The sequence below is a fragment of the Cupressus sempervirens genome, chromosome 11 (genome assembly GCF_028749045.1).
Source record: "Cupressus sempervirens isolate cs-2001-9-10 chromosome 11, ASM2874904v1, whole genome shotgun sequence".
Taxonomy (NCBI): domain Eukaryota; kingdom Viridiplantae; phylum Streptophyta; class Pinopsida; order Cupressales; family Cupressaceae; genus Cupressus; species Cupressus sempervirens.
The window spans coordinates 219,499,062-219,512,689 of NC_143128.1; the positions used below are offsets into that span (position 1 = coordinate 219,499,062).

At 37.2% G+C, this 13,628-nt stretch overlaps 1 protein-coding gene across 1 annotated transcript; it reads right to left on the reverse strand.

Annotated features, from left to right (window-relative positions):
• Nucleotides 1-398: 398 nt before the first annotated feature.
• On the reverse strand, nt 399-1,801 carry LOC149528949 (ricin B-like lectin R40G3). Its single transcript, XM_089808089.1, has 4 exons — nt 1,730-1,801; nt 1,209-1,520; nt 924-1,046; nt 399-791 (listed from the first exon to the last, which is right to left on the reverse strand). Exons 1-4 carry the CDS (start codon nt 1,799-1,801, stop codon nt 558-560), a joined length of 741 nt encoding a protein of 246 aa, XP_089664215.1. The 3' UTR covers nt 399-557.
• Nucleotides 1,802-13,628: the final 11,827 nt, after the last annotated feature.

Below are 13,628 nucleotides of genomic sequence, written 5' to 3' on the forward strand. Positions count from 1 at the left end.
GATATTTATTACAAAAATTCAAAATAAATGAACATATAATATTCTTGATAATATGCAAATAATTTAAAATCTTTTGCATATCTTTGCAATAAACAATTGTTAATTATAAATTAACTTTATCAACATTTCAAATCCCAAATCCCGTAACAATAAATTTCTGTCAAATCTCTAATAGACAATTCTCACTAAGAATTCCATCTTACAAATCATTAATTTAATAACTCAAATATCATTTCAAACAAATTATTGCACACTAGTAAAATTTTCAAATATACCTTTTTCTTGGTTAAGCATTCTTTTCGACCCAAACTTTTAGTTGATCAGAGAAAATCAAAACAGGAATCAAGATCTAATATACCATGCCAGTCACAAATTATAGCACGTTAATAGAAATCATGTAATATAATCTATAGAACAACTTTATTTATAGATCGGGCCGTAGATACGTTGATCTCCACAGTTCAAAAGTTACATACTAAGAACATACATAATCTACTTATAGCAAGTATATGTCTCTATACTATATATGCATCAGTATATATGTCATGATTATCATTCTAATAGCAAGGGGAAATCTTCCAGAGCTGGTTGTCCTGCTTGTTCCACTTCCACAGAACAACTCTAGTTCCCTCTTCAACTCCTCCATGCTTCCTGTCACCCTGGAATGCATCCAAGTTGAGACCGATGTTGTTAGCCATCCTTATGGTCCTGTACCCATATCCCATGTCCCCACTCTCACTCCACAGCACACTCTCATCATATGAACCAGGCTCGTATTTGGTCAGCAACACCTGCCGTGAAACAGCTTAATATTTTATCATCAAAACCGTTGTGTACAGTCACTAGGTCAAATTAAAAATCACCTTTCAAAACATATAGAGCCTACTAAAAAAGAGGCACCGAAGAACAAAATGTGTATATACCTCCTGACATGCAGCAGGGGCATGGCGAAGGGCCTGCCCAGTGGCTTTGTTCACAAGGCCAAAGGCCGGGTGACCCACCGGGTCCCTCACACGGTTGCTCCATGACTCATCTTTCACCCATTGCTGCATACATATACACAATACATATGTACATCAAGAGTAACCGAAGAAATTAAAAAACTATCAGTAAAACTATAAGAGCCCAACTAAAACATTTAAATACAATAAACGTATAGACATAAATTGCAGTACAAAACATGTATAGTGAAGGAAGTGTATATATACCTGAGTTGGGTCACTTGGATTATAGTAAACTAGAGTCGCCCTGCCATCTCTGATACCCAGGGCATAATCAGGATTGGCCTTAGAGCAGACCTTCACGATCTGCCCCTGTGGAAGGCTGTGGTACATCTGTTGCTCAGGTTGATTATAACCATAGTTTTGCTCCATATTGCTGTATGGAGGAGGGTACCGCTGCTGCCCGTACCCGCCTTCAAAGTCATTTGGGTAGCTTGGGCTCCCATACTGGTCGTAGTTTAGAAAATCAGATGCAGAAATCAATGAACAATACAAATGAGTAGGTGCGTTCTCTTCGTGCTTTTAAATTTGATGAGGTCGGAAGGTGTTTATATAGGGTAGGAGAAGGAATATCATTTCATACAGGGGTATTCAGTGGAAGGGAATGGAATTAAACAGGTGTGGCATTCACGTCGTTTAAACTCTGATCTTTATTCTCTCTTTTTCTTGTGGATAATTTGGAATAAGTTATTTGAAGTAATAAAATAAAAGATAAAATAACGGTCTACAAGCTTCTGTAAATTAATCAATTCGGTGTAAGCACGTGGAGAAGGGTGGCCGGCCAGAACAAAAAGTGGCATATACAGCAGGTCAGGTTACTTTGTGTTGTACAGATCATTTATTCCATGATCCTTTAATGTCAATTTTTCTCATGAATGTGCTAGAAAAAATATCAATAAGTTTTACCTCGTACCTCATTCGGAAAAGATCAATGTTCTACATTCAACTCAAAATTTAATCTAGAACTATCATCAGTAAAACTGGAATCTGATTCATTACTGTGAGTTTAGATGTGTCGTAGATGTGAAATCTGAATCTAATGCATTATACTGATTTTGGAAAGCGAGTATATGGTAATTATGTGTGATTGTAGGGTTCTACAATATATCTTGGATATAAAGAAATGGAACAGTATTATTTGAGTTTAAATAAAATTTAACGAATAATGGTGTTTAGAGTAACATTATGATATAAAGTGATTAATAACATATATGTTTTTGTATTAGAGCCATTAAAATGTTAATTTTAAATAATTTTTAATTTTTTTAGATTTTGTAATGTATATTGATTTAGATTAATTTTATAATTGTGAAATTGATTTGACAAATGTGGAGACTACCTTTATCTAATGGATTTGATCTAGAAATCATAGATCTGATATCTTCTTACATGTTTCTTTGGTGTACTTAATTTGTCTTTATATAAAATTTGTATTTGATTTTTCTTTAGTGTACTTAACTTCTTTCCTTATGTCAAACAAAATAAGGATACCAATTTCTTCACTAGATTAAAGATCAAAGACTATACTACTAAATAAATTAATTTTTTATATCCTCATGCAATCCAAATTTGTTAATAATATCTATAAAAACATAAAATACAATTTAAAACTAATTTAAGATTTACAACAAGCCTTTATCTTAAGCATAATGTACTATTGTATTTTTTAGAATATACACATATGAACATACATATACATAGATACATCCTTACATGCATACATACATATATATGTATGTATGTATGGATATATTTATGTATATGTACATATGTATATATATAAATATATAGATAGATACATAATATATATCTACACTTACATATATATGCACATACATCAAACAAGTGTCTTTAATTAATTAATCTTAGATCAAAAGGGGTGAGATGTAAGGAATGTGTTTAATTTAATCTATTTAAATTTTTTAAAACTAATTAGCCGAGAGACTACTTCAACCTCATACGAGAGCCACTCAAACCATGCAACATATAAAGTCTGTGTAATTCATCATTTAAAAATATAAATAAAAAACCTATTACTCCTTCTTGTTGTCCCACCTAGCCAGTTTTGATTTAATTAATGGAAATCCAACTACTAACAAAAAAAATTTAAAAAAATATTACAATTGGTATTCAGTAACTATATGTGCGATAACAATGCCATCCATTTTCCATAACCATCTCTTGATATACATTGCATGTATTGATTGTAACTCGACATTGTTTGCAAGTCTCGAACTTGTAGAGTAAGTTGGATCTTTCTACTTTGTGCCAATTATTCTTTTCTTACTGTTTATCATTGCATTTTCATAATTCTATAGTATTATTTGGTTTGAAGCAAGGAATTTTGCAGCCTATGAATTGTTAGGGAGATGCAAAGAATTTGAGATCAGTTGACATCCATCTAAACTAGGTTCCAAATCTGGCTTTCTTTGCACTTATTGCATTACATTTTCTTCTCAATGTGTATGAATGTTTGCACTTATTTCATTTTTTTTTCTTCTCAATGTGTATGAATGTTAAAAGATTGAAGAGAATGGTGGTTTTAGTTCAATTTTTATATGTAGAAATTTTCCTTGTTTGGGTTTGCCAAAAATTAGGATAGATTGTTGCATTTTCTCTCTATACTGAGGAATCTCCTCTTCATCCTAAACTCCTTATGGGTTTCAAAATCTATTTCAAACTATGTGATCGTTTTCTATTCACAAATTAGAGATTTACTAGTTATCTACACCCTAACCATATTTGATACCCAATTCTAGCTAAACTTAATTGGTAAAACCTATACAATAGGCATAATAAATCTATAATGATTTAATATAGTTTAGTAGTAGGATTATGAATCAATTTGATTTAAGGGTCAAGTTAAATTTGTTTAATAATACAAAGTTGGAGTCTACCTAAACTTAAATTTGAGGTATAAATTTGTGTAAATATCTAAAAATTTAAACAATAAAACAAGATCAAAATTATGTGAGTTGTGATGGTTTGAAGAAAGATCAAAAATTTCATGTTGAATCTCCACAAAATGTTGAAAGTACATGCAATTCACCTCATGTTCGATCATATGAACATGTGCAATGTTCTAGATTGCCAGCCAATAACTCTGTATTTCTTTTAGATAAGAACAATGAGGATGGAATACACACTGCATTTATAGAATGGAGGGATGATTTGGAATTTCTAGGTATTCACATGATTTGAAAGGCAATCAAACAATATAAAAGTGTCCTTGAGAAAGTCATTGTGGCGCAAGAGATTGATGAAACAATAGTTGAGGAGCTTGATTTCTTAAAAGAGGATATTCCAATTGTAAGAAAGGTGAAGACAATGCATGTTGATCAATTTGTCGAGCAATTGGTGTTAGTCATAGAAAAGCCTCACTCCAAGAATTGTTAAAGGTGTATAATTTGAAAATTTCAACACTAATGAATTGTCATAAAAAATTACACACAATAAAAAGTTATCCGGATATATCCATGACATGGATACAAAATTTTATCGAAGGTTTGGGTTGTAATTTTTTTGATAGTTCTTCAACATTTTGTTCCTCTAATCAAATAATTAAACAATCTTCTAAGTCAATGAACAAGAAATTACAGAAAGAATGCATTGATATTATGATGCAGAGAGAAAAATAATATGTAATTTTTAGTCACAAAGTTTAGATGTTGTGGATACTATTAAAGGTGTTAAAAACATTATTAACTTTGTGAACATGAAGCTCAAGTACCACTTGGGTCCTGACAAGAACCTATTGAGAGAAGTTGTTTGTGCCTTTGCATGACACTATTCTGTATAGATGAAAAACAGTGTCAACACAATCATATATATTTTGAGAATACTACAATTATGTAATTTATATTTCTAGATGTAATGCAATTTTTGTTTTTAGAATAGAGCCCTATTATTTCTTTGTTTAAAATGTATTAAATATATACCTATCTAGATGTTTTACATACAATCTCATTATTAAATAGTCATTTCATCTGTGACCAATACAACATACTCTTTTTAAAGATGATGTATATTTTTGGCTTACTTTTATAATGTAATATTTCAAATTCATTATGTTTTTCAATAAACAATGTTTTTTTCTTAAAGATAGTATTTAATTTAGAATAATGGAAATAGAGTCTTATGATTATCTCCTTGAAAGATAAAATTAACTATGGAATAAAATCTGATTTTATATGTAAATGAATAAATAGAATAAATATTTTCAATGATATTTTAAAAGCTATGTATACTAAGATAACCTAATTTTATTTAAAATACATTAAAATCATATTTTGTTACATAAAATTATATAGTCTTTTATTTTATTTGAATTGCTCGAACAATCAAAGTAAAGAAACTGTTAGGAACCTGTGTGTTCCTTCTGTTTATTTTGTTAGAGTAGAGTTGTTGGACGCATATGCTTTGTAAGTCGTCCCGTGAGTTTATTTTATTATCCCACATGCATAGGTAGTATTACTTTTCTAGATCGTACCCAGTATATAAGAATAGGTTGAGGCCCTTGATGGGCACGGACGAATTTATTGTATTGAGCTTGCTCAAAGGAGGTTACCCCCTCGAAGTGGCCTGCGATCAGTAGATTTATTCTGAGTTCTGCTATCACTTTGTATTCTGTTATTTCGAGCATTCTCACGATATTGCTATAAGGAGGTTCTTCTCATCTGGTATCAGAGCACTCTCTTGGGCTCGCTGGGTGGAAATTACATCAAATTTTTTTTTTTGTCGTGGCCTTCAGGAGCAAAAATCATGGAAGAGGAAATTGCATCCCTCAAAACCAGACTTCAAGATCTGGATGACAAAATTCTGGGTCTTAACTTTCAGCAGTCAGCCATGAGCCGAAACCATTCAGGAGATACTGGGTCCTCTTCTGGCAATTTCCGTGGACCAAAGCTTGATTTTCCACGCTTCGATGGTTCTGATCCGACTGGATGGATCTATAGGGCAGAGTAGTATTTCAGCTTGCATAATACTTTGGATAACCACAAAGTCTCCCTTGCATCTTTTCATTTGGAACATGAAGCTCTTCAATGGTTCCGTTGGTACATCAAGGCTAATGTAGGCCCAACGTGGAGCGAATTGTGCACCCTCATTTTGGAGCGCTTTGGCCCTAGTTCCTTTGATGATTTCACAGGAGCACTCACTAAACTGCGTCAAACAGGCACTGTAAGAGAATACCAGACAGAGTTTGAAAAATTAGCTAATCACACAGAGGGCTTGTCTGATGAATTCTTCCGTAGTTGTTTTGTCAGTGGTCTGAAGGATGCACTTCGCTCAGAAGTCAAAATGTTTCGACCTACTACAATGATGGAAGCCCTTGGGTTGGCTAAGTTAGCGGAAGACAAGATTAGTGCTCTACAACGCTCCAGATCTAATTTTGTTCCATTCAGAAATACAGGTTCTCACAACCCTCCAGTCATACCAGCTCCCAGAACTACTCCGATCAAGCACTTGTCTGAAACAGAGATGCGAGTTAGGCGAGACAAAGGGCTTTGTTATAATTGTGATGAGAAATGGTCTCGGGGCCATAGATGTGTTCAGCAAAAGCTCTATCTCTTGGATGTGGATTCTCCACCGGAACTGGAAGAATATGTAGATGCTCAGGAAACAGTGGATGCTGAGGTTGAGCCTCACCAGCCTGAACCTCCTTCCCCAAAAGCTCCACCAGAGATATCTGTCCATGCTTTGGCAGGAGTCACTACTCCACAAACCATGCGGGTCCAGGGTTTCTTCAAGAAGATCCCTCTTACTATACTCATTGATTCTGGTAGCACTCATAACTTCATTGATCCACGAATAGCCAAACAGGCTGATTGCTTTATCCATCCCTGCTCTAGCTTTGAAGTCATGATTACCAATGGGGGCACTTTACCTTGTAAAGGGAAATGTCGCAATGTGCGTCTCTCTATTAGAGATTATAACATGCGCTCTGACATGTTTGCCTTACCCTTAGGTGGCTGTGATGTGGTTTTGGGTGCCCAATGGTTACGCACTCTTGGCCCCATTCTCTGGGATTTTGTTGAACTTTGGATGCAGTTTTCAGCCGAGGGGCACCAACACACTTTGAAAGGCTTACAACCAGGGTCTCTCAGCATCATCAGTTCACACCGTATGGAAAAACTTCTTAAGAAGAATTCACATGGTGTCATCGCTCAGCTCCATTCCATTCAGATGCAGCCATCAGCAGTCTCTAGCACTCCTGCCGATCTCCAACACATTTTGGACAAGTATTCTGGTATATTTGCTGAACCTGTGGGATTACCTCCTTCTCGTCCAGAGGACCACCGTATTCAGCTCCTTCCTGGCAGTGTTCTGCCCAACATCAGGCCCTACCGCTACCCATTTCATCAGAAGACTGAAATCGAGATACTTGTCCGTGACTTACTGAAGCAAGGTATTATTCGCCCTAGTACCAGTTCCTTTTCTTCTCCAGTTCTGCTTGTTCGCAAAAAAGATGGGTCATGGCGACTCTGCATTGATTTCCGAGCACTTAATCATCTCACTATAAAGGACAAGTTTCCCATTCCAGTTGTTGATGAACTTCTTGATGAACTTCATGGGGCTCATTTTTTCTCCAAGTTAGATCTTCGTTCTGGGTATCATCAAATTCGGGTTAATGAGGAGGATATACCTAAAACTGCCTTCCGCACACATGATGGTCACTATGAATTTTTAGTCATGCCCTTTGGCCTCACGAATGCTCCTTCAACATTTCAGGCAGTGATGAATAACATATTTCGACCATACCTCCGGAAATTCATTCTAGTCTTCTTTGATGATATCCTCATATATAGCAAAACTTGGGCTGAGCATCTCCATCATCTGGAGCTTGTCTTGCAACTTCTCTCTGATCATCAACTCTGTGCAAAACTATCTAAATGTGTGTTTGGCCAGGAGGAAGTGGAGTATCTCGGGCATATTGTTGCACACCATGGAGTGCGGGTGGATCCTACAAAAATAGATGCCATGAAAACTTGGCCGCATCCTAAAACTCTCAAGAGCCTTCGGGGTTTTTTGGGGTTGACTGGCTACTACCGCAAGTTTGTCAAAGATTACGGGAAAATTGCAGCACCATTGACAGCTCTGTTAAAAAAGGATGCCTTCTCCTAGACCCCTGTTGCTGAGACTGCATTTGAACAACTGAAACAGGCTATGTGCAGTACACCTGTTCTCGCGATGCCAGATTTTTCCAAACCCTTCACTATTGAGAGTGATGCTTGCGGCAATGGATTGGGTGCTATTCTCCTGCAAGATGACCATCCTATTGCGTTCACTAGCAAAGCCCTCTCTGGTAAGAATCTAGCCCTCTCTACTTATGAAAAAGAAATGATGGCTATTTTGCATGCTGTACAGAAGTGGCGGCCATACCTCTTAGGGAGTCATTTTTGCATCAGAACCGATCACCAAAGTCTGAAATACTTCCTGGAACAATGGGTATCCTCTCCTACACAACAGAAATGGGTCAGCAAACTCATGGGGTATGATTATGAGATCACCTACAAGAAGGGTAAGGAGAATATTGTGGCAGATGCTCTTTCTCGCACATTTGATAATCAAGCTTCCCTTTTCGCTATTTCTAAGCCCATTCCCAATTGGTTAGCGTCTGTTCAGCAGGGCTATGACAGTGACTCTTCTTTATCTCAAATCATTCACCAGCTAGCCAATAATCCTTCTGCTATACCACATTACTCTTGGGATGGTGCTTCTCTTCGATACAAGGGTCGGCTAGTGCTTCCTCAGAACCCAGCTCTACATCAGGCTATTTTTTATGAACTCCATGCTTCTCCTTCAGCAGGGCACTCAGGCTTCCTCAAAACTTATGAGCGAGCAAGGAGAAACTTCTTTTGGAAAGGAATGAAACAGAGGATTCAACAGATGGTGGCTGAATGTGATACTTGCCAACGCCACAAGGGTGAAACGACCCTCCTTCCTGGCTTGCTCGAACCATTGCCCATCCCTACACGGATTTGGACTGATATTTCTATGGATTTCATTGAAGGGCTTCCTAAATCCGGTGGCAAGACAGTGATCTTGGTTGTGGTTGATCGTCTCTCGAAATATAGTCATTTTTGTGCCCTCAGCCACCCCTATACTGCCTCCTCTGTTGCACAAATCTTCATGGACCAGATATTTCGTCTTCATGGACTCCCTTCTTCCATTGTCTCTGATCGTGATGCAACTTTTACTAGTCATTTTTGGACTGAACTGTTTCAGAAAACTGGCACCAAACTGAAGATGAGTTCGGGCTATCACCCACAAACTGATGGTCAAACGGAAATTGTCAATAAATGCTTGGAAACTTATCTTCGTTGCTTCACTTCCGAACAGCAACATCAGTGGGCCAAGTGGCTCCCTTTAGCTGAATGGTGGTACAATACCTCTTACCACACTGCCTCTAAAATGACTCCATATGAAGCAGTCTATGGTCAGGCACCTCCAGTGCTCCTTCCCTACACTCCCAACAGCTCACCAGTCCAGGCAGTTGACATAGTTCTCCGCAGCAGGGATCAGATTCTTCGTACCTTACAGGATAATCTTCACATGGCCCGTAATCGGATGAAACAACAAGCAGATCAACACCGTTCTGAGCGCTCATTTCAAGTTGGGGATATGGTTTTTCTTCGTCTACAGCCATACAAACAATCCTCCCTAAAGCTGAAAGGGCATCATAAGCTGGCCCCAAAATTTTATGGGCCTTATCAGGTTCTGCAGAAGATTGGTTCAGTTGCTTATAAACTGGAACTTCCTCCTTCTTCCCGCATTCATCCAGTCTTTCATGTTTCTTGTCTAAAGAAAGTTCTGGGTACCACTGTCAGAGCACAAACTACTCTCCCTGAAATGGATACGGAAGGATCCATTATCCTGGAGCCGGTGGCAATCATTGACCAGCGCACTCGCCAGCTTCGCTCTCGCTCCATCTCTGAGGTCTTGATTCAGTGGCATGGCATGCAACCAGAGGATGCTACCTGGGAACCCCTTCTTCAGATTCAACAACAATTTCCACACCTTAAGCTTTGAGGACAAAGCTTTTTTCTAAGGGAGAGGGGATGTTAGGAACCTGTGTGTTCCTTCTGTTTATTTTGTTAGAGTAGAGTTGTTGGACGCATATGCTTTGTAAGTCGTCCCGTGAGTTTATTTTATTATCCCACATGCATAGGTAGTATTACTTTTCTAGATCGTACCCAGTATATAAGAATAGGTTGAGGCCCTTGATGGGCACGGACGAATTTATTGTATTGAGCTTGCTCAAAGGAGGTTACCCCCTCGAAGTGGCCTGCGATCAGTAGATTTATTCTGAGTTCTGCTATCACTTTGTATTCTGTTATTTCGAGCATTCTCACGATATTGCTATAAGGAGGTTCTTCTCAGAAACATAGTCTAAATAGTACTTAACTTCTCAATTTTTAGATATGCCACCAAGACGTGCTAATTGTCAGTCTTAAGATAAGAGAAGACAATATAAAAGAGAATATCAGACGTACACAAAAACAAAAGATGGATGATACAGAAAGGGAGAAACAATGTATACTCCATAATGAAAAAGAGAGCTAGAGATATGCTAGAAAATGAGAAGACATGATGGGTACAAAAATAAATCATCAACATAAATTTCTAAGGAGTACAAGTAATTTAGGTAGTCCAATTGTCTTAGAACATATAGACCATCACAAGTTGAAAATGAACAACTTTTGATTACATCTTTTAACTTTCATTCTATAGAGAACGACTTGCCTTGAATATTTCAAAATCAAATGGACTATATATCAGGTGAGCATGATGAAATAGATGAAAGCCAAAAGAAAAATAATTGCAATGACTATATTCTACAAGAGAATGAACATAATGTTGGAGACATGGAGCAAATAATTTTGGAAGGAACACAAAGTGGAAACTTGTCTGAAATAATTGTGGTTAGAAGGAATTCTAGGATGCAATATGATTAAGATTATAGAAAATGATGACAAGATGAAATGAATGAAGCTGAAAAGCAAAATAAACATCTCATTGACAACAAACAAGATAGGAAACTTGTTGCTAGAAGAAGAACATAGAGAATACTAGAAGAAACACAAGTTTGTAACAATAGTTCGACAACTACATTAGTAGTTGAAAATAATCATCCTACATTGATAGGTGTGGCACCATTGTATTATATTGTTGAAAACATTAGTAAACAAAATGAAGATGTTGGTTGTGGTATAAAGATTTAGAGGAGCAACAATGAAATTTTTGGAAATAGTTATCAAAACCTTTAGATACTCTTTTGACATCAATTAGATAATTTGGTTATGCCTACAATGTGCTACATGTGTTAGGAGTGTCATGTTGGCATTAAAGTTAAGCATATAGAAGAAGGTCCAATGTGTAGTAGGTGTCAACAAGAAAAAGGAAATAACATATTTTCAACTGATAACAATATGTTCCCGGGTTCACAACCACTTGAACTTGTAAATTTGACTCGAGTTGAAGAAATGTTAATTGCACTTGTAAGTCTTTTGCAAGTGACACATATAGTAGGAGGCCAATATAAATACAAGTGACACACAATAAGTTTCCATCAAAATATTCAGCATGTATATCAAAGTCTACCATGCCCAATAAAAGACTTTCCTATAATAGTAGTTTGAAAAAAAGATCAACATGGTACAAACTATGACTTTGCAGTTAAGAGAAACTAGGTCTACTGTGATCTAAGGTATACAATTGAAAATATTAAATTTTATATTGATGTTAATGTAGATACTCTTGCATTGGATGAAATTGAAGAAAATATTGATTGTAATATAGTCCATCAAATAAAGGTTGTTCATGTAGACATTGACAATGAATCAGAACAAATCATATATCTACAAACTGAGATGGATGAGGCTAACGATACAAACATAAATCATTTCACATCAATGGCAATAAGACTAGTGAATATTTAAAAGGAAATGGAACTCATACATGCATGGATTAATAACCCCAACATAGATCCCCTGAGTTTGATTGATTGGCCATCAATAGGTATGTCTCCAGTTAATAAATATGTTGCACCAGGTTTAATGTTAGAATCTGAAAAGATTAATAACCCAGAAAACTAGTGCAAAGAGTAAATATCTAAACTATGAATGCAAATGATACAAAATCAAAATAGCATCATAGAGTTAGTCTCCAAGAGAGTAATGCAAATGCTGGAAGCAAAATAGCATTAAGAGGATGCAAAAACAAGAGATGCAAATACAAGCCAGGTAGCATGCTTATATAGGCTAGGAAGAGGGAGGAGGTGGCAACACCAACCAATGAGGAGCAACCATCTATCGGACTAAAGATAGAAAAATATCTTCCCAAGATAGCTAATGGATGCTCACATGTAGGAAGGTGACACCTCACAACCATTCACCTAATAAGACATGCTTTATTAACCTAAGCGAGATTATTAAAAATGTAGGAAAAACCTAGCAAAATAGGAAAAATAAAAAACTACACTAACACCCCCCCATAAGCGAAGCTTAGGTGGATGTAGAAATGGGTCTCGGCAAGTCAAGCCTGATGAGGTACCCATGTATATAAAATTTCCCCAAAAGAGAGAGAAAAGAGACTCCCCAAAGAAAATTAGGACTCCAAGTGAGAGGAAGAGGCCCCCCCAAAAGATGTAGCATCCCGCACCTCCAGCAAAGCTTGGAAATTTTGTCCGGTTGATCCACTTACATCGAACAAGTTTTCTTCCCTTAGAAAAAGGGACAAGATCCCAAGTGTGGTTCCTCATCAAGGAACTATACTCTTCCTGCATAGCTGTATCCCACTCAAAAATATCAGAAGCCTCATGACAGGAATGTGGATTTGGGGTAGTAGCAATGAAGATATGTAGAGCATCCTGGAATTGTGAATGAGTCTGCTTGGTGTCTGATGGATCCCCAACCCAATCACCTGCAAACTGCAAGGTCTGTCTAGCCCAAAGTGGGCCAGAAGATGGAGAATCTAGAGGAGAATCATCAACCTGTGAATGATGACTAGGAGAGGAAGGAGGTGAGTCCTCTGAGTCACTCTCTACATCAAAAGTGGAGGTAGAAGACTGCTCAAGTGAATCTGACCCATCAGGAGATCTATCATGTATTCCAAGTGACTCCAATGTCAAAGTAGAAGGCAACCCTGTGACCATGCTCTGTTGGTTAAGCTGATGCAAGTAGTGGAAGTTAAGATGGCCAAACTGCTCATGCCATAATCTGCTCACATCATTAGAGTGAGTGAGAAAAATAGTCAAAGGAGGATCAGGAACAAGGTGAGAAAACATATAGAGTCTTGACTGATGATCTGCTCTCCCAACTGCAATTGTAGAATCATTGTGCAACTCACGTATCTCCACTGAATCAGGAGTGAACTCAACCCACTTGCCTAAACCTGTGTGAGTGATCTGGTGTACCGATAGGAGATTAGTTGACAATGAGGGTACATAAGGAACATCATGGAATGTGCCATCCCCCACATCAACAGACCCTCTCCCACACACCTCAATAGGAGTGTTGTCACCCATCAACATAGAAGGCATAGTACATTGCTCCAAGGATGCAATTTCTTCCTTAGATGAAGCCATGTGGTGTGAAGCACCCGAATCAAGAACCCAAGTGGATGGTG